This window comes from Suricata suricatta, chromosome 5 (assembly GCF_006229205.1).
Source record: "Suricata suricatta isolate VVHF042 chromosome 5, meerkat_22Aug2017_6uvM2_HiC, whole genome shotgun sequence".
Lineage (NCBI taxonomy): Eukaryota > Metazoa > Chordata > Mammalia > Carnivora > Herpestidae > Suricata > Suricata suricatta.
Window position 1 is genome coordinate 12,182,646 of NC_043704.1, and position 27,684 is coordinate 12,210,329.

General features: G+C 46.0%; 1 protein-coding gene across 1 annotated transcript; it reads left to right on the top strand.

Annotated features, from left to right (window-relative positions):
- Positions 1–9,835: 9,835 nt before the first annotated feature.
- KCNE1 (potassium voltage-gated channel subfamily E regulatory subunit 1) lies at positions 9,836–10,770 on the top strand. The gene has a single exon (XM_029940693.1). The coding sequence runs from the start codon at positions 9,863–9,865 to the stop codon at positions 10,250–10,252; it is 390 nt and encodes a 129-aa protein (XP_029796553.1). The 5' UTR covers positions 9,836–9,862; the 3' UTR covers positions 10,253–10,770.
- The last annotated feature ends 16,914 nt before the right edge of the window (positions 10,771–27,684 follow it).

Genomic DNA, 27,684 nt, shown 5'->3' on the forward strand with positions numbered 1-27,684 from the left:
GCAATACTTGCATACACATACCCAGCCTCAAAGGGAACATTAGGATTTTTTGACCAGGAAGGTTCTTGGCCCTTGGCCTCTCCCTGGGGAAAAGGCATGGGGCATGAAGAACGTTGTTGGTATCTGATCTTGATTGTAGTAACTGGGGAAAGTGGGGAACTTCTAGAAGCAGGCTGCCTGAGGAGGTATCCCGGATCTATCACCTGTTACACTGTCCCCGCCTGGAGGTTTGAAACTGCTATATGTAAGCTGTTTATTTCCAGTCCACGTTTAGGTTCAGAAGGAGCTTCTAGTGCCTTTAATGAAGAAGGTTCTGGCCAGTGGCCTCCAGGACCATTTATGTTCAGGGTGGTGGGGAACTTTGCTGTGATCACACGCTTGTTTCAATTCCTAGGTGCTGAGTTGCCAGGGAGCACCTTGACTCTGATCTGTGGCTATCTAGGGAGGGGGCAGAAACCTGCTTTCTGGGATCTATTTCATATACTCAGCAGAGGCGAGCTAAGGATGGGTCCAAGGAAGGCATTCTACCTTTTGAGAATGTCCCTGGGATGTCTTGCTTTTGACAGGTTCTTAGAAAGTGGATTGTTTTGAAACTAAAGTTCACAGTGAAGACATCAGAGCACTCGGTCTTCTCATCTTAATTCTCTGAAAGTAGATCTGGAGGTTCAGGGCTTTCTGGTAGTGGAATGGAACATTTATTTATTCGTTCATGCATTCATGCCTGCGTCCTATGAATATTTATTCTGCTCCTACCATATGCCAGGTACTGTTGTAGTCCTTGAGATACATGCGGAAGAACAGACGCAAACACCCTTGTCATCAGAAGCGTAGGTTTTGGTGGAAAAGACAAACACTAAGCGATGGACATAACAAATAAGAAAACTATATTATATTTGCAGGGTTTTTAATTTTTTTAATGTTTTATTTTTATTTTTGAGAGAGAGAGAGAGAGACAGCAGAGCAGAGGAGGGTCAGAGAGAGAGAGAGAGAGGGAGACACAGAATCCGAAGACAGGTTCCAGGCTCAGAACTGGCAGCATAGAGCCCAACACAGGGCTTGAACCCGCTAACCATGAGATCATGAACCTGAGCTGAAGTTGGACACTTAACCGACTGAGCCACCCAGGTGCCCGAAGCAAGTTTTAAGTAATATGAAAAAAAAAGAAGAGGAAAACAGTATATAAAGGTTACCAAGAGTGAGGGGAGAAGGGATAAAAATTTTGCCACACTATCAACAATTACTGACTGCCTTAAACCTTTTTAGGAATGAGGTAAGTTGTAGATATATATGTAACTATGTCAGTAGTATAAATTTTAATGTATACAAAATAAATAATACTAATGGAATAAAGATCAATAAAAATAGTTTACTTTTTACTATATTAAAACATACTGTGGGGTACCTGGGTGATTAAGCGTTGGACTTCAGTTCAGGTTATGATCTTGTGGTTCATGGGTTCAAGCCCCACGTCAGGCTCTGTGCTGACAGCTCAGAGACTGGAGCCTGTCTTTGGATTCTTTGTCTCCCTCTTTCTGCCCCTCCCCCAGTTGCAAACTGTCTCTCTCTCTCTCTCAAAAATAATTAAACACTAAAAAAAGTTTAAAAAAACATACTGAAAAAAACCATGCTCTATTGAAAGAAGTTTTCATTTGGCTACCCACCAATTTCTTTCAAGAGTGTATTATTCCTTATTGGTTATTTGCACTCACAATCACATTGTAGTTGTAGTGAATCTAATTCATTCCCATTTAATCCAGCAATCTCTTATTGAGCCATTCTGAGCGATGGACTGGGGACCAGGTGAGCAAAATAGTCTCCAACCTTCCTGAGCTTCTGGAAGGAAATGCCCAGACAAGTGTACAAATTACTACTGTACCAATTAGAATATTAGTGGTATAGACAAGGCGCCATGTGGCTAAAGGAGAGGAGGGGACAGCTGGGTGGGATGTTGACACCCATGTTGGCATAGGAGGAAGCATTTGGAGGACCAGTAGAAATTTGACAAGGAAGAATGGCGGTCACTGCTCTCTTGCTGAGAGAGCAGCACAGGTTAGAGGTAGGAAAGTTGTGGGTTTGTTCCGTACCTCACAGAATCCTGTGGTGTAGTCAGGCGGGATTCCATTATGTCCAGTATTTGGATAAGAATACTCAGGCTCCTGAATTTTTTTTTTTTTAAATTTGCTGAAGATGGTAGTCCGTCTGCCTTCCTTCTGACTTCAGCAGCCCTCCGAGTCTGGGAATCCTCCCATCCATTCTCCATGCCAAAATGTTTGTCTATTTTCCCATATTGTACTGGGTTGGGTCCCTATCACCAGCTCACTAGTTCATATTTTCATTCTGGAAGGATCTGGGGGCCCTTGTTGGCTTCTTTTCTGCCCAGAGGTAAATATATCTCCAGAATTTGGACACAGCGTTGAGATAAAGATGAAAATAATTGAAAGTTGCTTCCAGGGAAAACATACTTGCGGAGTTCTGGACTCAGTAAGATCATATGCACCAAATTTGGCTTATCCATAATCAGTTTTACCAGTTCTGCTTCCTGATACAAATGAAGGGCAGTGATGATTTCAAGACTGGATGCTCTCTAAGGAAATGCTTTAGGAACGCTGTTTAGTCCATAGGAATGTTACCCCTGCACTGTCCCCGTAAGTCACCTAGGGCCCAGAGGAGCCCTGTGTTTTATGTAGGACTGAGTCAGGGCTGAAACCCAGGTCTCTGAGCCCTAACTCAGACACTCTCGGTTCCCCCCACCCCCACCCCCAGCATCTATCCCTCTCGGGAGAAGCGTGACTAGAATCAGCCACAGAAGCCTTAGTAAACACTTAAGAAAGAATGAAATGTGGCAATGCTAGGAAATCTGTTCCGAAAGCTTCTAGGCTGCTATCAGTGCTGCCAGGCGACATCGCCAGGGCCTGCCAGAGAAATGCAAAAGGGGCGGTGTGCTCCCACGACGTCACCCACTGTCCCCTTCTCCTCTGGGGGCAGCTGGGGGTCCTCCAGGATCCCAGGGTGGGGGTGGAGACTCAGTTGGTCTCTATTTGCAGCTTTTGGCTCCACTCAGCTGCCCAGAACCCTGTATCCTGAGTGATTTCCAGCAGATTGGCAGCTCTGGGTCTGAACTTTGAAGGAAAATAAATTGCACTAACCTTGATTGGGCATCGTGTCCGTGCTGCATGAGGACTCTCAAACCCAAGCTGAGGCAGACACTTCTAGAAACCCCCTCTTTCTGGGCCCAGTAAAGCCAGTTAAGAATGTTCAGCCTGGGTGCGCCTGGGTGGTTCAGTCATATAGGCGTCCGGCTTGTGATTTCAGCTCAGGTCATTATTTCACAGTTTGTGAGATCGAGCCCCATGTCCAACTCTGCACTGACCACACAGAAACTGCTTGGGATCCTCCTCTCTGTCCCTCACCCACTAGTGCTCTCTCTCTCTCTCTCTCTCTCTCAATAAATAAATAAACACAGGGCGTCTGGGTGGCTCAGTCGGTTAAGTGTCTGGCTTTGGCTCAGGTCATGATCTCACGGTTCGTGGGTCCGAGCCCCGTGTCGGGCTCTGTGCTGACAGCTCAGAGCCTGGAACCTGCTTCGGATTCTGTATCTCCCTCTCTCTCTGGCCCTCCCCTGCTCACACTGTCTCTCTCTCTGTCTCTCAAAAAATAAATAAAAAACATTAAATAAATAAACAAATAAAACAAATAAATAAATAAACTTTTAAAAAAGGGAGAGAGAGAGAGAGAGAGAGAGAGAGAGAGAGAGAGAAAGGGGAGAATGTCCAGAATGGACTGGGCATAAACCTGGCTGTGTTTGGAGTTGGACCTCCCGGATTCCTGCCGCTTCTGCCCCCTGCCCCAGCCCCCTTGGCGCTGTGCCAGCTACAAAAAGTGGTGGTCCCAGTAGGGGAAGGGGTGTCCTGATGGCAAATTTAGGTCACAAGCCTGTCCTCCTTTGGGTAGACCTGGGTTTGCCTGATAAAAGTGGCCAAGTCCTCAGTTCCCTTGACCTTCAATACAGAATCCGTCTCCTCTCTGCTAAGTCCTGAGAGCTCCTTTCTCTGTACTAATAAAATGCAAGTTCCTGGCCTACAAGATTAAATTTTAGATGCATTTTTGATAAGAGACATGACCTTGGGCAGGTCAGTTCAATGCTTTGGCACCTAGCTTCCTGTACATGAAGATCGCTGGCTCAGTGGCTCTTCAAATCCACGTGAGGCGGCGGCCACCGGGCAGGGCTGTGACCTCATAAGAGAAGCGAGCTTGGCGAATGGAACAGAAACCCCCAGCCGACATGCAGATTGAGTTCGTTTACACCATGCTCACTGGGAAGAGGACGTTACCAAACTCATTTTGAGACTCATTACACAAAACTCCAGCATGTAGGCCTGGGGGGCACAAAGGGCATTTCGCAAAAGCAATATAATAAATTAAGTGTGACGTAAGAAAAAGATTTTTTCTTTAAAAATTCAGCCATTATTTGAAAGGCAGTTAATGAACTGGACTCTTCTGGCCTGGCACAGGGTTCTAACGGGCTCAGCAAAAGAGAAGGTGCCAGTGTGAGTTAGTAGGGAGGCAACTCAGGTAACAAGGAAGGCTGAGGATTTCTCTCTGCGACTTCTCTTCACATTACATCAGGGACCAAAAAAAAGGAAATACAAAAAGCAAATGAGATTTGAAAATTATTTTATGAAATCATGGCTTCTCTTCTTATAAAATTCTTCCCAGCACCTTGCAGCACCAACGATTGGTCAGTTTTCTAAGGTCCCATAGCCCAGTGGGTCTCAAGCTTAGATACAAATTCTGACTCAGATCACCTGGGAAGCTTTTAAAAGCCCCTGATTGGGGCGCCTGGGTGGCTCAGTCGGTTAAGTGACCAACTTCAGCTCAGGTCATGATCTTATAATTTGTGAGTTCGAGCCCCACATCGGGCTCTGTGTTGACAGCTCAGAGCCTGGAGCCTGCTTCAGATTCTGTGTCTCCCTCTCTATCTCTTCCCCTCCCCTGCATGAGCTCTGTCTTTCTCTCTCTCTCTCTCTCTCTCTCTCTCTCTCTCTTACCCCTCTCAAAAATAAATAAATGAAAGGCACCTGGGTGGATCAGTTGGTTAAGCATCTGAGTTTGGCTCAGGTCATGATCTTGCATGCGGTTCATGGGTTCAGGCCTCGTGTTGGGCTCTGTGCTGACAGCTAGCTCAGAGCCTGGAGCCCGTCTTCGATTTCTGTGTCTCTCTGACCCTCCCTTGCTCATGCTATCTCTCTCTCTCAAAAATAAATTTAAAAAATAATAAATAATAAATAAATAAATAAATAAATAAACAAAAAGCCCTAGTGACAGAGAGGAACTCAAAGAAGTAAGGACATCACAGTCTTTGCGGGGGAGGGTTGCCCACCAGTATATTTTTTAAAGCTCTCCAGGTGATTCCAGTAGGTCACCAAGTGAGGGTCCCCAGATCACCAGCATCAGCAGCCACTGGTGAATTTGTTGGAAATTCGAATTCTGATGCCCCACCCCACCCCAGAATCTCTGGGAGTGGAGCCCAGCGCTCTACATTTTTAGAAGGTGATTCTTTTTTTTTTAATATTTATTTTATTTTTGAGAGAGAGAGTGTGTGTGCACAAGCAGGGGAGGGAAAGAGAGAGGAAGAAAAAGAAGGCTCCGTGCTGTCACCTCAGAGCCTAGTTCGGGGTTCGAACTCATGAACCATGAGATCATGATCTGAGCCAAAGTCAGCCACTCAAATGACTGAGCCACCCAGGCACCCCTAGAAGGTGATTCTAAAGCAGGCCAAAGTTTGAGCACCCCTACTTTGGAGTGAGCTCTGATGGGCTTTCAAAGCAGATTTCTCTATTGCTTCCTCTAGCCCTGGAAACTTCTGTCTGGTGTTCAGCGACAGGTCTTCTCAGTGACCCCACCCTTAAGAATTAGTTGCAAAAGTTACTCTGAAGTTAACTTGTTGTGTGGAGCTTTGGGCTCTAAACCCATTCACTTCTGGGGGTTGTCTACCATAATTCTAAACTCGCGTGGTCGTGAGGCCGTGGGAATGCTCTAACAGTAATTAGCAGCAGGATCCCTGGCCACCTGTGGTCATTCTGCATTTTTAGGAGAAAAAAAAAATTGCATTACCAGCTCCGGGCCTGTGTATCTTCTGGGGCAGGTTCTGTGCATTCATAAGTGGTTTTAAGTCATTTGAAAAGAAGATGCTGGACCTCTGGTTTGGAAATCTTAGCTGCCCGGAGCCTCTCGTCTTGAGTGATTTCCAGCTGACCAGCAGCACTGGGTCTAAGCTTCGAAGAAAAAAAATGTTACCAAACGATTCCGTGGAATCTAGCTGGTTTGGGATAAGAATCAGTATCCGGGAGTCTCTGGAGCCTGCATGGCTTAACCCCTCACAGATCTCAGGGCACAGAGTTGGCAGGGAAGCCCAGAAACATATTTGTTTCTTATTCCTGAGTATCTTCTCCACAAGGTAAAGAGAGTCACAGTGGTCGGCCATGGGACAGCCAGACCTAAAACCCCAGATCTCCAAATTCCTGGGCTGCTATTTCTTTCTTTCTTTCTTTTTCTTTTAATTTTTTACATGTTTATTTATTATTGAGAGACAGAGCGTGAGCCACGGAGGGGCAGAGAGAGGAGACACAGAATCAGAAGCAGTCCCTAGGCTCTAAGCTGTCAGCACAGAACCTGACGCAGGGCTCGAACTCACAAGCTGTGAGATCATGACCTGAGCCAAAGTTGGCCTCTTAAATGACTGAGCCACCCAGGCGCCCCCCTGGGCTGCTATTTCTGGCAGACCAGGAAAAGCCAATGCACTCACAGCCGGGACCCTGAGTGCACACCGCCATGTGCCACAAGTACTATGGGCCCCTCTACTTACTAGGCTAGTGATCCCACAGCTGCAAATGTGAATGATGTTTCTCCCTGGTTCCAAAGGGAAAAAGACAGAGCAGGCATTAGGAACCTGGCCAGGGTTGTGTAGACGGATAGCAGCAGGGCCAGAATCCAAACCCAGGGTGGAGGTGTAATCCCAACATCCAATCACCTTCTCCTCTTGCACTTGTGCACCATGACTCTTTTATGGCGAAGGTGGCCCTTCTTGAAGAGGGACTTGGCTAATGGTCTGAAGGTGTTTCATGGGTGTTTGTTAATTAGACATGCAGGTTATGAAGAATCAGGGCCCACCTGTCAAGAGGTATTAAGAAGTTCACAGACAGCTCCTGAGCTGCTATGTGCCAGGCACCAGGCCAGGGAGGCTGCAGGGGACAAGGTAGGGGACAGAGAGGATGACTGTGGTGAAATCAGCAGGGAGCATGGAGCCTTTGAGGGCATGGCATGCATCAGAGAAGGCTGAGCTGGATTAAGCATGACTAGGCATCACTTAGGAGCTTCACGGGCCAGGAAGGAGGGGTTGTATGCTGGAGATGTCCAGAGAGGTGCTGATGTGTCCAGGGCTCGGCCAGCCGGGCCGGAGCATGGGGTCTGGGCAAGAGACAACTGTGGAGCCAGAGAAGGTGGCAGGAGTCCTCGCATTTGGGCTCTGTACCCATGCTGAAAATGGAGTGTTTCATCCCGAAGGATGGAAGGAGCTTGGTGGGGACTCTGAGCCGGGACCACAGGTTTTAGGGGTGGTACATGGCCACTCAGCTCACTGAGGCATGGAGCAGAAGCGGTGAGGGCCGTGGAGGGGCATGAGGATGGCCAAGGTAACTAAATCCCTGGCCGGTCATTGGACACCCAGCCCTGGTGCTCAGAAGGGCATATAGGGTCATGGCCATGTGGGTGAACCAGAAGGGGCAGGTGTAACCACACAGGCAGTGGGCAGAGTGGGAAGAAAGGAGGGCCAACAAAAGAATTCTGGGGCACAACGACATCCAAAGGGTCATCAGAGGGAGAGGGACCTAGGGCAGTGAAGCATCTTTCCCTAGGGCCGGGCTCAGAAGTTTCAAAATTAAGCCAATCCTAAAAAGTAGCTCTAGCTTGACAAGTGTCCTAAGCAAGACAATATGTGATGTCACAGTTCCTAGCTGAGAGAGGCTGAACCCCCCAACCCCCACCTTGTACATTGGAATTTCTCTATCCACAGTGTTTCTGACCAGACACTGTGGTTCCAAGCTGTCAACCTTAGTCACAATAGTCACCCCAAGGTGCCTTGAGTGTGCGTTATACTCACCTGCTTTGAAGGGCCTGAAAAATGTCTCATTGGAGTCTGGGCAGCTCTCTGGAGCCCCTGGTGGGCTGAGTTTCAAGTGTGACCTCATCCAGTTGGCTCTGAATATTTTATCTCCCAGCAGGACCACCATCTTCTCAAAGATACGAATAAAACCTGATCAGCTTATCAGTGACCAGAACGTGGGGTGTCAGAACATGTGAACCCCCTTCCAGAATTCCAGAGCTACTTGGAAAGAGCTTTCACAAGCCCCAGACCAGTTATATGGGTTTTCAGGGAGACTGACATCCAGATTACAATGATGCGGAAACTGTCCCTTTCTACATGGCCCGTGGCAGTCACTCGGCAGAGACCAGTGGGCAGGGAGGGGACAAACACAGCACAAGCTGGAACACTGGCCCTTGAGAAGTCAAGTTGAAAGGCAGGCTTTCCGTCCACATGGTGTTCCAGGCTGGAGCAGACCACCCTTGCCCGTCACCTCCTAGGACGGCTGAGAGCACAGCAGTCTGACTAGTAGGAACCAGATACATGAACTGTGGGATTTTTCCAGGTCCACAGGAGGACAGGGATGTTTGTTTATTGCCCTTTTGCTTATGGAGTTAGAGGCCACCAGTTCTGGGACAGCAAGCAGAGAGAAGAAGTGGGTGTGTGCTTCGGTACCATGTAACAGTCAGAAGTAAAGGAGTGCAGAGGCGCCTGGGTGGCTCAGTTGGTTGAGTGTCTGACTTCAGCTCAGGTCATAATCCCACGGATCATGGGTTCAAGCCCCATGTTGGTTTCTGTGCTGACAGCTGGGAGCCTGGAGCCTGGTTTGGATTCTATGTCTTCCTCTCTCTGCCCCTCCCCTGCTCACACTCCATCTCTCTCTCTCTCTCTCTCTCAAAAATAAACATTAAAAAAAATTTTTTTAAAGAAGTAAAGGAGTGCAGACACGCATTGCAACCTGAGTGGCCATAAAGCCACAGTGGGGAGAGGAAGAGGAAGGAGAGGCAGATGTGTACCCCAATACCTCTAATGTATATCTTAGCTCAGGCCGCCATAACAAAATCCCACCGAGTGGGGGCTGAAATTAGAGACATGCATTTTTCACAGCTTGGGCAGCTGTCAGTCCAAGATCAAGGTTCCTGAAGGGTTTGGTTCCTAGTGAGAGCCTTCTTCCTGGCCTGCTGACAGTTGCCTTCTCATGACGTCCTCACATGGTTAGAGAGAGATTTCTCTCTCTTATTATAAGGCCATAGTCCGATCAGTTAGGACCCCACCTGTATGACCTTATTTAATCTTGATTACTTCCTGAAGACCCCATCTCCTGGTGCAGACACGTTGGGGGTTAGGACCTTGTGAACTGGGAGATGCAATTCGGTCCATAGCGCATAAACCCAAACACGCATAAGCCACACCACGTGTCCAGTAGAGGAACTCCTGGTGGCTGCCTCGGAGGTGGGGGTGGAGGCGGTGCATGGAGATAGGAGGGAATCAGGTGATCAACTGATGGAGCGAGGGAGGCGTTGCACAGATTCAAGGTGCCACATGCATGGACCAAGGGGTATGTTAGGGTGCTCCTCTCCCCTGAGATTCTGAAAAATGTGCACACATGCTTGCCTGTGTGTGGGTCTGGCCAGCACACGCTTCTGATTTCACTTTCCACTTCTCTCTTAGAACGTTTTCTCAGGAAGTAGGAGCTCCAGCAGTGGAAACGGGAAGCCCAGCATGATTCTGCCCAACAGCACGGCCGTGACGCCCTTTCTGGCCACGCTGTGGCAGGGGACAGTTCACTGGGGCGGCAACACGTCGGGCCTGGCCCGCAGGTCACCTGGCAGTGACGACAGCCAACTGGAGGCACTCTACATCCTCATGGTGCTCGGCTTCTTCGGCTTCTTCACCCTGGGCATCATGTTGAGTTACATCCGCTCCAAGAAGCTGGAGCACTCCCATGACCCCTTCAACATGTACATCGAGTCCGACGCCTGGCAGGACAGGGACAAGGCCTACCTCCAGGCCCGGGTGCTGGAGAGCTACAAGACGTGCTACGTCATTGAAAACCAGCTGGCCGTAGAGCGACCCAACACACACCTTCCTGAGATTAAACCTTGGTCGTGACCCCGCAGTTGACTAACGCTGGACAAATCCCATTTGACAATCTGATCTTTCTAATCATATACCTTGTATATTCTTTACTGTATGGATATAAGTCGGGTTTTTGCTGTTGTAATGGGTGAGAGGTAGAGTCGGAACGCCGTTTCTCCAGAATCACATTCCTTCTGTCCGGGACCTCCAGTCGTTCCCCAGCACCTGTCGCTCCCTTCTTAGTTTTAGCAGAATCCCTGAGATCATGGCCTCTGAGACTAAGAGCTGTACTTCCCAGACTCCCTTGTAGCGAGCAAGGTCATGGGATGGAGTTCCGGCCTATAGAAGTGGGAGCGATTCTAGAAGAGGAAAGGGTGTTCTCCACTTCCCTTCCCTTCTTCCCAGCGGCTGGGACATGGATGAGGTAGTGAACCAGCCTCGACTCTGAAAAAGGGCAGCACTGGGCGCCGGGATGGCTTGGTGGGTTGAATGTCCGACTTCAGCTCAGGTCATGATCTCACTGCTTGTTTGTTCAAGTCCTGTGTTGGACTCTGCACTGACAGCTCAGAGCCTGGACCCTGCTTCTGATTCTGTGTCTCCTTTTCTCTCTGCCCCTCCCCTGCTCACTCTCTGTCTGTCTCTCTAAAATAAACATTAAAAAAATTTTAGGTAACATACAGTGCAATATTGGTTTCAGGAGTAGAAGTCAGTGATTCATCACTTACATACAACACCCAGTGCTCATCCCAACAAGTGTCCTCCTTAGTGCCCATCCCCCACCCACTTCTCTCCATCAACCCAGAGTTTCTTCTCCGTCATTAAGAGTCTGTGGTGGTTTGTTGGGTACCATTCTGAGCTCTTTAGAAATGGAATCTCAGGGACACCTGGGTAGCTCAGTCGGCTAAATGCCCCACTTTGAGTTTGGCTCAGGTCATGATCTCACGTGAGATCTCAGGAGAGGTGTGTGAGGTCAAGTCCTGCATAAGGCTCTGCACTGACAGTACAGAACCTGCTTGGGATTCTCACCCTAAATACATAAATTAATTAACTAATTAATTAATTAAAAACTAGTCTTTCATCATGATCTGTAGTGTGTGTTTTCTTAAGATCATTATGACACTTTAAGAAGTGGATGTGGATTGGGGGGCGGGGGTCTCTTATGAGGCAGCCCCAGTGGCTCGTGAATGAGGAAGTGTGATGGCCCGTGGATAGTGAACCTGGCCATCAGCCCTCCATGCCCGCAGGTACACTGCCAAGCGAGCAAGCCAGCCGCCGGGTGCAGACAGGCTCCGCGGACCTGCAGGTGTAGGAGAAGCTGGAAAGGCACCTAATTCCATTTTTTAAAAACTGTGTGAGCCAAACAGAGTGACCTTGAGTTGAATCCTCTAAGACCCGAAGACCACTCCCTCTGCTTTAAAGAGAAAGAGTAGCTGCCGCAGCCCCTGGTCACCCTTGATAGCAAGCAGGGTCGGAGGGGCGCCTGCTACTGAAGGCCTGATCGTGGTATGCACCCCTGCCTCGGGCTGTCTCCACCTGGCACCACGGGGGACAGCCACTCGTCAGCCTCTCCCATTCAGATGTCAGGCCCTCACTCTGTCACTCTGTCACTCTGTCATTCCGAGTACCTGACAGCTCTGATTTTGCTCTCAGACTCTTGGAACTAGTTGTAAGGGTCCACCCTGGAGAGAGGCCCCGCTCCACGTGCAGACCAACCAGGATTCTGAGCCTCTTATAGGACTGAGGGCTGACCGTGGACTGGGGTAAAGGGGCCAAATGAGGAATGTCATTTCCACCGAGTCTCTTCCGGAGCCACCTGGCCTGGCTGGGTAATAGCTTTAAAACTTCCCCCGTGTAGACGGGCCATAGGCAATTCATTGGACAGTCGTCCCTTGAAGAGTTAGCTCCAAGAAAGCCAACTATCCAGGAAGGTCAACTAGACCTCAGGGAGGTTCAAGGACACACCCGGGGTCACTGGTTGCTTGGAGAAGGAAGTTAGCAGGAGCTCTGCGTCCCTCTTCCAGCCGCTCGAATAGGCCAAGGGCTCCTAGAGGCCTTGAGGTGGGAAAGTTAATGGCCGTTGGCCACAAGAGCAAAAACTTAGGAATTCGGCAGGGCAGGGTGGCGACTGTGACTTTACTGATTTTATTCTTCTGGAACATTTTTAAAAAATAGGATATCATTGAGTCACATCAGACAATTTACACTCTAGAAGGATCCGTTGCTTCAGATTCTGTGTTTCCCTCGATCTCTGCCCCTCCCCTGCTCACACTCTCTCTCTCAAAAGATAAACATGAAAATATGAAAAAAACAAAAAGTTCCGAATACCATCTGTGCTATACACCCAGAGGTCTGCTTAGAAGGACAAAAGATGGCCCAGCCTATCAGCCAAGCCATTAAAAAAAAAAAAAAAAAAAAAAAAAAAAACCCAAACGGAGCCAGAAGGAAGGCAAGCTGCAAAATAGGAGAATATGTTTTGAAACCTTCCTTCTGCACCAGCTCTGAACTTCAGTCTCCCCTCAGGATGCTGCCTAACTCTAACAAGAATGAGAAATACACCAACAGGCAGAGAAAACTGCTGTGAAGTCCATGACCTTTGCGTTCCCAGGCAGGGCTGGACTGAGTACTGGCTAATGCAATGCGTGTGCTCCCTATCTTAAATCCACATCAGCAGATGACTTCTCTGTGGGCACACAGGAGATGTAAACACGAAATCAGACTAAGGGAGATAACCAAAGGCTGTAGGGACTTGTGGACAAAAGAAATGCATAGAAGGCTGTGAATGGATTGATAAGGGGTGGTAAATTCTTTAAGGAAGCAGACAGGTGGGTACATAAAACAAATCTAAATACAAAAAGGAGTCTGGATATTGAGAGCAACTGGCCCTTCAGGTGCGTCTGCATGAGGTCAGCAAAGCCAGACCAGGTATCAAGATCTCCAAAAATACTGGGGGCGGTCTGCCGGACTTGGCAGGTGTAGGCTCTGTGGGCGCGGCTGCCCCCTGGCGGTCACGTTGAGGATAATTCTCAATATACTGGGAGGCCTGAGCCGGGAGTCAGGGGTGTTTGGACGGACCTTTTCCACAGGAGCAGAGTGAGGAGGGGAACCTGCGTGGAGACCACTCACAGCCTCCAACGGCACCCGGTGTCAGAAAAGCTCGTAATGATGGGCGTAATTTGGGGCCTTGCCCCACCAGTGGGGTTGTCCAGCCCGGGGTGTGGTGGGGGCGGGGTGGAGTGCACTGAGTCGGGCACAGGGCCACGGGGCCAGGTGAAAACGAAGCCCAGCCCCTGCTCCTTCAGCCAAGTTCAGGGCTCTTGAGTGGGGCTGTGGCTGCTGACAGAAGGGGTGCCTTTCTCCAGTTGGCTCAAAGGACCGTATGGGCCTGCAGGGCTGTGACCAGCGTTGACTCTCATTCCTGTGTACCTTCCGCACCCATCACCGAGTGTGGACTTACAGTTTCCAAGATATGCTGTGGTGGGAGGGATTGTAGGGGGTGAGTGAGGAGGGTTCACTGCCCGCACCCCCTACCCATGGGTCAGGAAGGCTTCCCTCCCAGAGGACGGTCGGGGCTCCGAGGTAATTCAGCAGCAAAAGGCCTTAAAAATGGCATGAGGAATGGAGGTTATACCTGCTCTCAGGAAAAGCCCAGAGATCCAAAGGAAAGAACCCTGTTTTCCAGGCTGCTTAGAAAAAAATTTTTTAATTCTTATTTATTTTTGAGAGAGAGAGCAAGAGAGAGAAAGAGAGAGGCGAAGCATGAACAGGGCAGGGGCAGAGAGAGAGGGAGACACAAAATTTAAAACAGGCTCCAGGCTCCGAGCTGTCAGCATAGAGCCCGATGTAGGACTCAAACTCACCAGGCGAGAGACAGTGACCTGAGCCAAAGTTGGACCCTTAACCGAGCCACCCAGGTGCCCCTCCAGGTTGGTTTTTAAACATAGTTTTTATGTGAGGATTCAGTGATTATATGAGTTCTCCTAAGGCCACCGTGACAAATTACCACAAAATTAGTGGCTTGGAACGGTAGAAATGTATTCTCTCACGGTGCTGGAGGCCAGAAATCGAAATGTAGCTGTCAGTAGGGCCCTGGCACTTACTCTGGAGGCTTGGCTAGAGGGGGCGGGGCTTTGCGGGCAGGGGGGGCGGCATTTCAAGCGGGGGGGGGGTCCTCCCTGCCCCTTCCAGCCTCTGGTGAACCTCAGGGCCCCTTGGCTAACGGCTGCCTCCCTCCGGTCTCTGCTTGAGGCTTCCCTTGGCCTTCTCTGTGTGTGTTATTTTTTCTCTTCTTCCAAGGACATCCGTCATTGGATTTAGGACCCCGCCCTAATCCAGGATGATAACTATGTCTGCGATGACCTTTCCAAACAAGGGCACCTTTCGAGATTATGGGTGGGCATGAGTTCCACTCAACTCACTGCTGTGATTCCAGGCCACCAGTTTCCAAAGTGCCTGGCAAAGAATCAGCATGTATTTCACAGTCAGTATACCTGTTCTCACCGAATGAAAGTTGCTACTATAAACACAATTGTGGTTTTTCTCAAGTGACTTTTTCTTAAGTTTATGTCTTTATTTATCATTTATTCATTTCTTTTGAAAGAGATAGAAACAGTGCAGGCAGGGGAGGGGCAGAGAGAGAGAGAGAGAGAGAGAGACAGGGAGGGAGAGAATCCTAAGCAGGCTCCGTGCTGCCAGTGCAGAGCCCAACATGGGACTTGAACCCAGGAAACCATGAGATCATGACCTGAACTGACACCAAGAGCCAGACACAACCGACTGAGCCACCAGGCGCCCTTCAAGCGAGAGTTTCACGGCACTTATTTTGTAGCTATCGGTCAAGGTCTGCTGAGGAAAAGAGAAGCCTGTGTATTTTGATGGAGAAATTAATATAAAGAATCAATGAAACTGGGGACGCCTGGGTGGCTCAGTCGGTTAAGCACCGACTTCAGCTCAGGTCATGGTTTCACAGCTTGTGAGTTCGAGCCCCACATCAGGTTCTGTGCTGGCAGCTCGGAGCCTGGACCTGCTCTGGTTCTGTGTCTCCCTCTCTCTCTGCCCCTCCCCCCTTCACCCTGTGTGTCTCTCTCTCAAAAACAAACACTAAAAAATGATAATAAATAAAAAAAGAATTTGTAAAATAGATATTTAAAAAATTGAAGAGGCCAAAAAGGGAAACAGATTGCATATGAAGGGAGCTGACTGCAAACAGAACAGCAGGAAAAGGTAGGGGTCTTGTTACCCTGTTACTGCTTTGCAGCCCATTGTCCTATAAATCCGACGCTGCTGTCTGTATGGGAAGTGGCAGGGAGACTGTCTACTTAGTACTGGAGCATAAATACCGCCATGTGAGCTACTCCTTAAGGATTAGACGCCGCCTTTCTTTTTTTTTTTAATTTTTTTAGATGATATTTATTTATTTTTGAGAGACAGAGAGAGACAGCATGAGCAGGGGAGGGTCAGAGAGAGAGGGAGACACAGTATCTGAAGAGGCTCCAGGCTCTGAGCTGTCAGCACAGAGCCCGACACTGGGCTCGAACCCATGAACTGTGAGATCATGACCTGAGCTGAAGTTGGAGGCTTAACCGACTGAGCCACTCAGGCGCCCCTAGACGCCGCCTTTCAAGGCTGCACCCTGGATACAGGTAGATTGACCCTTCCTGCCTGTTTTACTTTAAAGGGCGGCCTTTGTGATATTTGTGGCAAAAAAAAAAAGAAAAGAAAAGAAAGCCTTTAAGGTATTAGCTCTTAAATAAGTCCCCAAATTGCTGGCAGGGCTGAACCCCTCCCAGTTGGGAATTTGTGAATTCAGGGAAAAGCAGAGTCACACACTCAAAAGCTGACCCTGAAGCAAGAGAGAAACCGAAAGGCATCATTACCTAATCAAGTTCAAGGAAAGGAGGGAAGCCCACATGCATCTGTGAAAATTAAGAAAAGAAAACCTCATTTAAAATGGAGTCTGGGGGCGCCTGGGTGGCTCAGTCGGTTAAGCCTCCGGCTTCGGCTCAGGTCAGATCTCACGTTCGTGGGTTCGAGCCCCGCGTCAGGCTCTGTGCTAACAGCTAGCTCAGAGCCTGGAGCCTGCTTCCAGTTCTGTGTCTCCTTCTCTCTCTGCCCTTCCCCCTCTCATGCTCTGTCTCTCTCTCTATCAAAAATAAATAAAATATTAAAAAAATATATTAAAAAATAAATAAATAAAATGGAGTCTGGAGGCGGGGGGCGGGGGGGCTCTTATGTTCTAACACTTGCCATCAACAGCCAAACCCAACTGGAAGACACATAATTTGCATTCCCAGTAAGAAGTCAATATTTTATTTCTCCAACGGCAGGAAAAAGGATTTTCTCCTCCCCCCAGCAACAGCCCAGCCAATGAGAGACAGTCACAGCCCAGCCAATGAGAAGCCACTACACTTGATCCTTGCGTTTATGCACATCGATTTTGCGTTTACAGAAGCCTTTTCCAATCCCCCTTTTCCCTCTATAGAAGAGTTCTCCTCCTTTTTGTCTTCCCAACTTGCCACGGTTTTCCCGTGGTTTGCTTGTCCTGCATTGTACCTCTGTTATCTGAACAAACCCAGATTTTGCTGGTAAAATAACTAGCAGTTTAATTTTTAAGGCTAACGAGCCCATGAGACAGAAGACATATTTTCTTTGTGCACATGTGTTCACAGGATCTGTGGGGGAAGTTGAAGCAGGTGTTTTGATGCATTCAGATGAGAATGAAGACGTTTGGTGACTGCGGTTTTGGAGCTGACTTCTTGGATCAGAGACCTCGGGGCCATCCTCAGCACTGAGGCATTCCATGCGCCCCTCCTTCCAGCTCACAAAGGTTGTATTTACTCAGTCATGAGATGTATGGACGTACTGAACTTGGGACAGACTCAAAATGGACATGCTAACCAAGCAAAGAGCAGCCATCGGCTCTGAGCGAATCCTACCTCTGAATCGCACTAAACTCTGTGGGACAGTGGATGCCCAAATGTCACACTGCCAACAGGGTAGAGTAGCATCGAATTTTGAAGACATGGACGAACACTCTAGACAGGAGTTTGGCCAACTATGGCCTCCAGGCCAAATCTGGCCTGCTGCGTGTTTGTGTAAATAAACTTTTATTGGAAATAATCACATTCATTTGCACATTATCTGAGGCTGCCTTGGTACTATGGAAGCAGAGTTGAGTCCTTGGACGGACATCACGTGGTTCACTAATCCAAAAATATTGACTATCTGGGCCTTTCAAGAAAAAAAAATGTACTAGCCTCTGTTCTAGAACCATCTTGAATATTTTGATATGTGGCCACACTTGGCAAACACATGGCGGTAGTGGATTCACATTCTGGAGGATGCAACTGTGGGCGTCACCGGATAGAGGCACCAAGGGCACCCTGAAGTCACGCTGAGGCGAGTTCTGGCTGGACACACCCCCCAGATCTTCATAGGAGTTTTTTCCATTGAGCATAGACTACCAGAATTTGGATTTTTTTAAAAATTAGCAAGAAAAAATTATTAACTATGATTAGGCCCAGAATTATGCACTTTACAATTTTCTGGGTGCTTCTGTGTATTTGCAAAATCCACATATTTATTGTGCTACCCCAATGTTTTTAGCAGCATTGTCAACAATAACAAAACTATGGAAAGAGCCCAGATGTCCATCAACGGATGGATGGAGAAAGAAGATGATATATATATATGTATATACACACACACACACACACACATACATACAGTACATACAATGGAATATTACTCAGTCATCAAAAAGAATGAAATCTTGCCATTTGCAATGGTGTAGGTGGAGCTAGAATGTATTATGCTCAGCGAAATAAGTCAATGAGAGAAAGACAAATACCATATGATTTTTACTTATGTGTGGAATTTATAAAACAAAACAGATGATCATGTGGGAAGGGGGTGGGGGAAGAGAAGAGAGGAAAACAAACCACAAGAGACTCTTAATGATAGAGAACAAATTGAGAGTTGATAGTGGGAGGTGGTTGGGAGATGGGCCAGATGGGTGATGGGTACCAAGGAGGGCGCTATTGTGAGGGGTGTGGTACCCAAGTGAGGAATCACTGAATTCTACTCCTAAAACCAATATTGCACTGTACGTTAACTAAAATTTAAAATAAATAAGTAAATATATAAAACATTTGCTAAAAATATGCACAGAAACGTGGCTGTCCTATAGGCACCCTCTATGGAAACCCTCTGGGCCGGTCACCCAGGGAATCCTCTGGGGCAGCCTCTGGGTGTCATAGCAGACATTGGCCACACGGGGGCAGAACATCCCTGGCTATCGCAGATCCGGGCTCAGCAAAAAACCAGAGTCTCTGCCTTCTGGGGGCTCCCAGGGGCACACGGGAAAGAGGAGATCTAGCGGTGTGAGCATCAGGACAGCCTGTATTGAATTACTGAATCAGTCATGGCCTGGGGCACTGAATAAGAGGCCGAATGAATTACTACATTTCAAAGGGCTTTTTTGGTTCAAGTCTGGGCAACCGGAGACTACAGTTTCCATACCTCATTTGATCCTATTATGAGGCAGGCTATTTCTCTTACACAGGGGAACATTTCTCCAAGGAGATGTAAATCAGGGCAGAGATGGACCTTCAGAGGATTGGGTTGGAAATGTTTGAAAGCAAGAATTTCAAACATGCTGGCATAGAAACGGCTGATTCTCCGCAAAGAGCTAATAATACGCTCACTGCATGCTCTTCACTCTTAAAAAAATCAATTTGTCTTTTTCATAGGTAATAGACACATGGGAAAAAGCAATAAACAAATCATCAAAAAAAGATACTGCTCAGAAGCAATAAAGGGATTTTCGGTCTCCTTTCAGAGATATACTATGTATATACAAGAACAACACGCTTTTACATACACGTGGTATACAACACACACCAATCTGCGTCGTGCTTTTTTTTTTTTCCTACTTAGCAATATATTGAAGATTGTTCCTCATTGGTGCATGGACATCTGCCCCGCCCCTTTGAATGGTGAACAGGATCCCATTGGATGGATTTCCAGGCTCTCTCGAACCAGACCTCTCTTGAACCAGACCTCTCTTGAGGACGTTTAGGTGACTTCCAATCTTTCGTTGTTCCATGGGGTGTTGAGTAGACATGTATATGCGTCCAGGAAATGCGCTCACACCTAAGTCCCCGAAACTCCTAGAAGGTGACTGAGCAGTCAGAGGGATGTATATTATACAATTCTAATCATGCCAGTTATCCTCTAATGATATGGATAACTGACTTTTATGAGCTGTCACTATGTGTCCGTCACCATTCGAACTGCTTAAAAAAAAACACGTTTTTTTAATGTTTATTTTTGAGAGAGAAAGAGACAGGGCACGAGCTAGGGAGGGTCAGAGAGAGAAGGAGACACAGAATCCAAAGCAGGCTCCAGGCTCTGAGCTGTCAGCATTGAGCCCGACATGGGCTCAAACCCACAAACCTTGAGATCATGACCAGAGCTGAAGTCAGATGCTTAACAGAGTGAGCCCCCCAGGTGTCCCCTGATTCCTTTATAAACTGTGGGGGAGGCACTATGGGTAAATCCAATTTACAGGTGATCTTTACTCGTTTATTGAAGTATAGTAAATGAGATCTCTTTTTAGTTTTGATTTGCATTCATATCATTATTAGTGAGAATGAGCCTATTTTTATCTATTAAAAGACTTGTGTACTTCTTTTTCTTCGTGACTACTTGTTCATATCTTTTGGTTATCTTCCCATTGAGTTGCTGACCAGTTTCTTAATGCCAAAAGCCTTTGAATATTAAAAAAGTTGACACTTTTATCATATAGGTTGCAAATGCTTTCCCTGGTTTATCATTGATCTCTTGACCCTGTTCATAGTATTTTTGGTTTTGCCCCAAAGAAAATTTTAATTCTCATGTAGTTGGTTTTATCAGTCTCGTTTTTTTGCGATTTCTGACTTCTGTGTCAGAAGAATCCCACGATCTGGGATTATAAAAATAAACCCCCCCTGTTTGTGCTAGCACTTCTATCTATGGCTGTATTTTTTAAAAATTATAACAGCTTCATCTGGAATTTATTTTGGTGTAAGTATTAAAGCAGAGATCCAAATTTACTCTTTCCCAGATGTCTTCACAATTGTCCCATGCATTTATGAGATAACCCATCTTTTCTACGCTAATTTGAAACATCCTTTTCATTTAATATTATTTTCCTGAATGTTTCTGAGTCTCTTTGTGGACTTCATGCTGTTCCATTGATCTGTCTGCTTGTTCGTATGCTAGGACCAAGCGCTTTTAATCTCTGTGGTTTTACAATACTTTTTAACATCCTGCCGGGATATTTCATTACTTTTCTTTCCCCAGAATTTTCTGCGCTATTCTTGCATGTTCCATTTTCTGTGTAAATTTTAGACTCAACTTGTCTATGTTAATGTGAATGAGGCAAGACTCTCAAAGTCTTTGTTTAAATAAGAAATCTAACAGATTTATTCACCTCCTGCCTCCTTGTGAGCAAAGAGAGAAATTTAAAAAAAAGTTCACAAATGCTTATACTTTTGGAAAAACAGAGGCACCACTTAAAATATTTATGTCAGAGCCAACTTAATTAAGATGACCAGCTGGAATTATAGCGTCTGGGGGAAGTTGAGGTTACTTTTCTCAGGACAGAGCAGCAGCTTTGAAAAACCAAACGACCTGCCTATTCTTTTTTTGGGATAGCATCTCAAGGGTGGATGTTTATGATGCAAGATGCTGTCTGCTTTTTGCAGCTGCAGAGAGAAAAGGAACATTTCCTCCCTTCACTTTTGCTGCAGTTTTGCTGTGGTTTTTCAAGCCTAAAACCTGGAATTCTGTTCACTGGTACTGAGAGAAAAAAGATGGGCCTGAAAAGCATAAAAATACATTACTGGAAAGGAAAGGCGAAGAATAAGATCGTGAATAAATGGAGTGTGGGCTCGGAGCATATGACATCCGGCATAGCTCTGAAATACGAAGCAAAACAAGAACAACAAGAAAAAACAAATACAAATCTCTGTTGATGGTTTCATTAGGATTATATTAAATTTACAGATTTTGGGGGGAAGGACTGCCATCTTTACACAAGAAAGTCTAGCAAAGAGCAGGACATATTTGCATTTAGTCGAATCTTCTTTTTTGTCTCTGTCTTTTAGATTTTCTCTGTGAATGAATGTTATACATTTAATGCACCTTTGGGTATTTTATCTTCTTGGTTCTTATTGTAAGTGAAATCTTTTCTTTAATTATATTTATAAAGTGATTGCACTTAATAGATCCTTGGATATTGATTTTTTTTTAGTATTTATTTTGCACCTACTCAGCCTCCTGGATTATCCTACAATTGCTAATAGTTTTGCAATTGATTCTCTTGATTTTTCCAACCGTAAAGTCAATGATAATTTTTGCTTCCTCCTTTCCAGTTTTTGTGCCTCTTGTCCAATTCAGTCAGATAATTCCTCCAGTACAGTGTTAAATGCCAGTGGCGATAATGGGTGATTGTGTTTTACTCCCCATTATATTGGAGTGCTTCCTGTATTTCACCATTGAGCACTTGCATCTGACTTGAGATCTTTTAAACTTGGCAGTTTAGAGAATTGGTTACCTTTTTATTTATCAAGATTTTAAAAATCAGGATGAAATTGGAATTTAACAAACACCTATTACCTGTGAAGATGAACACACTTTTTTCTTTTTTTTCTTTTTATTTTTTATTTAAAAAAAATTTTTAATGTTTTATTTATTTTTGATACAGAGAGAGACAGAGCATGAGACGGGGAGAGGCAGAGAGAGAAGGAGACACAGAACCCGAAGCAGGCTCCAGGCTCTGAGCTGTCAGCACAGAGCCCGACTCGGGGCTCGAACCCACGAACGTGTGATCTGACCTGAGCCGAAGTCGGAGGCTTAACCGATTGAGCCACCCAGGCGCCCCAACACTTTTTTTTTCTTTAGACTTTTTCATGTGGTAAATCACACTCCTAGATTTCCTGATATGTAATCGGCATGGCTGCATTTGTTTGTGGAATTTATTCTTTTACTGCACTGTTGGATCTGTCGGACAGCATTGGATTTAGAATATTTACATCTATCCCCATAAATGGAGTTGTTCTGTGGTTTCCTTTTACTATGGGGGTTTTATCAGGTTAAGTTATCATTCTCTCTACTGGCTTCATCAGAAAAATTTGGAAGCTGTATTCTTTCTCCATGCTCCATGGCAGCGTAAAAACAGCATTTTCTAATCAATAAAGGTTTAGTAGGATTCACTTGTGAAACTGTCTGAACCAGATGCTTGTCTGGGTGGATGACTCTTGAGCAAATTTTTCAGCATCTTCTATGGTAACTGACATTTTTTTATTTAAAAAATCTTTTTGGGGGGCACCTGAGTGGCTCAGTCGGTTAAACATCCGACTTTGGCTCAGGTCATGATCTCTTGGCCCATGAGTTCCAACCCTGTCTCTGTGCTCAGAGCTGGGACAGCTCAGAGCTGGGACCTGCTTCGGATTCTGAGTCTCCCTCTCTCTCTGCCCCTCCCCTGCTCGTGCTCTGTCTCTCTTTCTCAAAAAATAAATAAACATTTTAAAAAAGGATTTAAAAAATATTGGGGGGGGTCAGTTTTGATTATTTATATTTTCCTAGAAAGTCATTCATTTGGTCAAGGCTTTCAGACTTATTTGCACAGAAATGAGCATAAGAATTAAGATATCAGTTCTTAGATTTTGTCTATATCCTTTAACTACCTTTATTTGGTATGTTTGTTACTTTTCCTTCATTTTTACTTATTTTTTTAAAGTAGGCTTCATTCCCAGCATCATGGAGCCCAACGCAGGGCTTGAACTCAGCGAGCCTGAGCTTAAGATCTGAGCTGAGATCAAGAGTTGGATGTTTAACTGACTGAGGCATCCAGGTGCCCCTCCTCTATTTCTTTCTTAGGGTCACTAATGGTTTCTTATTTATTTATTTATTTACTTTTTAAGGAACCAGCTCTTAGATGAATTATTAGCATTATTGTTTTTCTGGCTTCTAAATTCTATTCTTCTCCTTTGTAATCTTTTTCTCCCTGCTTTCTTTGTGCTTATTTTGTTATTCTTATCAAAACATCTGGGATTAGGTACTGAATTTAACATTTAAAGCAGCTTTATTGATTAGTTTTGCAAATGAACATCTGGTTGTTCCGGTGCTCTTTGTTGAGAAGATTGTCCCTTCCTCATTTCTCAGGAAATCTATTTTTATTATTTTTTTCTTGTTAATTAAATTAGCTTTAGCACTTAGGTTTCCATGTGTACTGTTTTGAATTCATTTTCTAAATAATATTTTGCTTTCGTTTTGAGTTTCTTCGGGGCCCAGGAATTTTTTAGGCTTTAATTTCCACATAACAGGCCTTAAGTTTTTTTTTCAATTTTAAAACTTGATCTCCGTTTTAATCATTGGGAGTAGAGAATCCTTCCCCTTTCAAAATGTTCTAAGTTGCCTTTTACAGGTGCACTACTAGGCAGGCATTTCATGCATGTGAAAATTCCATGGACCTTGAAAAAAGTTGTAGTCTGTGTTTCTAGGACATGGAGAAAACCTCTTTGTTGCTGGAGGAAATGACTCCAGGTCCAAAGAGAGGCAGAAGTGGAAGACAGAAATGGACCTCCCTCCTTGGATCCAGCCCCTTAGACCAGCTCTACCCTGCCTCTGTCTTGCCTACTGAACCTGTAAAGTCTCCCTTTTTCTAACTCTTATCTAGCTTTGGCTCTGTGCGCCAGAACGTCCTGGCGATATAGGATCTTCATGACAGAGAAGACTCATTTGATGTAATAACAACACTTTATTTGTGTTCTCCCCATTTCTTTAATTTTGGGCTCTACATCATATGGGGTCCGATCTTTCCATGCCCGCATCGTCACGTGAGGTTGGGGGAAATGATTTTTTTAAATAATAGTTTATTGTCAGATTGGTTTCCATATAACACCCAGTGTTTTCCCCACAAGTGCCCCCAACCATGACCATCACCCCCTCCCTCCCTCCCCCTCCCCGCCTCAGTCCATGGTTCGTCTCCAGTATTCAGTAGTCTCCCTTGATCTGTGTCCCTCACTCCCCCGCTCTCTTTCCCCCTTCCTCTCCCCATGGTCCCCTGCCAGGTCTCTCCTGTTAGACCTATGAATGCAAACATATGGTATCTGTCCTTCTCTGCCTGGCGTACTTCGCTCAGCATGACACCCTCAAGGTCCATCCACTTTCCTACAAATGGCCATATTTCATTCTTTCTCATTGCCATGTAGTACTCCATTGTATATATGTACCACATCTTCTTGATCCATTCATCAGGTGATGGACATTTAGGCTCTTTCATGATTTGGCTATTGCAGAAAGTGCCGCTATGAACATTGGGGTACATGTGCTCCTATGCATCAGCACTTCTTTATCCCTTGGGTAAATCCCTAGCAATGCTATTGCTGGATCATAGGGGAGTTCTATCGATAGTTTTTGATGCAATAATTAAGACGTGCAGTCTCAGGTCACGATCAAAATTCCCTACTCTTCCAGTTCAGGCCTACAGGGGGCAGAGCTGCAGCGGGAAATGGCAGCTGGGCTGGTTTCTGCACTGCTCGTCTGCTTCCACTCCTGAGACTTGTAAACTGTGCTGCTGACCTCCCTAGGGGACACAACAAGAGAGCTAAGGGAACAGACAGCCTTATTTGCTCTGCGGTGTGAATAAGAGCCACGAGCAAGTGTGTAGAGCTAATGCTCTGTCTCCAGGGCACACTCCTGCCGCCTGTGCAGACTTCGCACCAAGCCAGTTCAACAGCGGCCCCGTGTGGCACCTGGAGGCAACAGCAGCTGGTCTCTGGCGCCTGGCGGCCCTTCCTACCCAACTCTGGACGAAATCCCAGGGAGTCCTGGTCAAGCCGGAAGCCTTAAGAGGGTGATAAACATAGGACTCCCTGGTAATCAGGCACCGAGGACTCAGGTAGTTCATGAGGTGAGACTGTATTTGCCCTTGGATTTATGAAATAGTTCATATGTCATCACAATTTATGATCCTTTGTTTTAAAGTTGAGGTTTGGGATAGTGAAGTGACTTGGCCATAGTCCCACAGTTAGTACATTGGGAAAGTTCCAGCTAGAACCTGGAGCTTCCAATTCCAAGGCCTGGGAGCCGTCCTCAGCACCTCCCTGGAGACAGGAGGTGGCATTCAATGTCCCTAAAAAGTGCAGAGGACAATGAGTGCCATTAAAAAAGAAAGACAGGGTGCTTGGATGGCTCAGTTGGTTAAACCTCTGACTCTAGGTTTCCACTTAGGTCATGATCTCACGGTTCATCAGATCCAGCCTGGCGTTAGGCTCTGCACTGACACCATAGATCCGGTTTGGCATTCTCTCTCTCTCTCTTTCTTTGCCTTTTCTCTCTCTCTCTCTCTCTCTCTCTCTCTCTCTCTCTCTCTCTCAAAAATAAATAAAAATAAAAAGATTTTTTTTTAAAAAGGAAAGGCAAGAATGACATATAAGTTAAAGATTTTTAAAATATGCAAAACATCTTTTAAATGTCCTCTGGAGGTTTGAACCCCCTGCAAAGCAGGAAACCTCTGGAATGTGTGCTCCTGGCCAGACGAGCTTGCAAGTGTCCTTCGTCTGGAGCAGGGCAGGGACGAAGTACAGTTGTTCTCCACGGGACTCCTCAATTGTCCTTTTAAATGTCCTTTTGCACTGCAAGGGGTCAGAATTGGTTGGTGAAGTCAGTGTCCCTTAGGAAATATTCCTTAGAAAGAATGCCAGATGTGGTTATGAGCATTTGTTTATTGACATTTTTTTAAAATGCCAGTTCTGACATCCTGAAATGTAAAGACACTTGTTTCTTATCCTTTTTTTTTCTTTTTCTGGCTAATCAAATCCACATTATTTCTACCTTTGCTTCCAATGTAGACATCTTCTAAGCTGACTGGTTCTTCAGTAGAGAAAAGAAAAGAAGAGAGACAGAGGGAAGGGAGGGAGAGAGAAAGGAAGGAAAGAAGGAAGGGAGAGAGGAAGAAAGAAAGAAAGAAAGAAAGAAAGAAAGAAAGAAAGAAAGAAAGAAAGAAAGAAAGAAGGAAGGAAGGAAGGAAGGAAGGAAGGAGGGAAAGGAAGGAAGGAAGGAAGGAAGGAAGGAAGGAAGGAAGGAAGGAAGGAAAGAAAGAAAGAAAGAAAGAAAGAAAGAAAGAAAGAAAGAAAGAAAGAAAGAAAGAAAGAGAAAGAAAGGAAGAAAGAGAGAGAGAGAGAGGCCATGGCTATCTGGGAGAGTTTGGTCTCTAATGTCAAAGGACCCAGAAGGTGTTGGGGTCCTTTCTCCCAGAACTGTAGCTCAGACAAATATTTACCAGGTGAATGGCTTTGCTTGATTGCATTTTGTCTAGACTGAACCAGAAGGTCTAAGAGATATGCACAAATAGGAAGAAAATTCTTGGCCCTTGAGGTGGTACAGCTTGTTCCATTTCACTGTTATGTAAGCATTTAGGAACGACAAAGAGTTCGCATCATCCACACTGCATAGTAAGGCAGGCAGCTGCCCAGCCCCTGTGACCGTGATCTTGACCACCTCTTCAACCCCAGACAGAGCACTTTCATTAGATGATGCCGTGTAGTCATGGCCATGACAGAATATAGAATTCTTTTTATAAAATATCATTTGTAGGGTGTGCCTCGGTGGCTCAGTCAGTTAAGTGTCTGACTTCGGCTCAGGTCATGATCTTGTGGTTTGTGAGTGTGAGCCCCGTGTCGGGCCTGTGCTGTCAGCTCCGAGCCTGGAGCCTGCCTTGGATTCTGTGTCTCCCTCTCTTGCCCCTCTCCTACTTGCGCTGTTTCTCTCTGTCTCTCAAAAATGAATAAACATTGAAAAAAAGATTTTTAAAATAGGATTTGAATTTCCTATATACACCTTCAACTTTATTTTCCCATTGTCTATCAAGGCTTTCTGTGTTAAAGAAACAGAGTGAGGTTTACACTGAAGTGTAACATGCATGCAGAAAAATGAACACAGTATAAGTTTATGATTCTATGAAGTTCCCCGAACTGAAAAACCCACGAACCAGAAAATGACCAGCACCCTAGAGCTCTCCTCCTTTCACCTTTAGTTACTTATCTTCAGCTGGAAGATACCCATTGTCCTGACTTTTAACATCATGGTTCCACTTTGGCCAACAGGAAGGGCTTCAAGGTCATGGATATGCCTCAGCAATGACAATCTGCAATTCAACCTGCAGAGCAAGCGATTGGGAGAATTCGTGGGCCCCTGGGTCCAGCTTGAAGATGACATTCAGGGTGTGGAAGGAGAACGCCTTTGGTTCCAGACATCCCACCTCTGACACCTTTTTTTTTTTTTAACTCCGGGAACAAGTACCCAGTTTTATTTCTGCCTTCCTCCCAAACATCTGAGGCGCTCGGCCCCACCAGGCCAGGGCCCAGGCTCCTACTTCCCTCCTGCTCCACGCGGGGCTTCCTGGAGCTTCCAACGGTTCA

Excerpts from the sequence above, each read along its gene's own strand:
- KCNE1 (XM_029940693.1), top strand. The coding sequence starts at position 9,863 with ATGATTCTGCCCAACAGCACGGCCGTGACGCCCTTTCTGGCCACGCTG.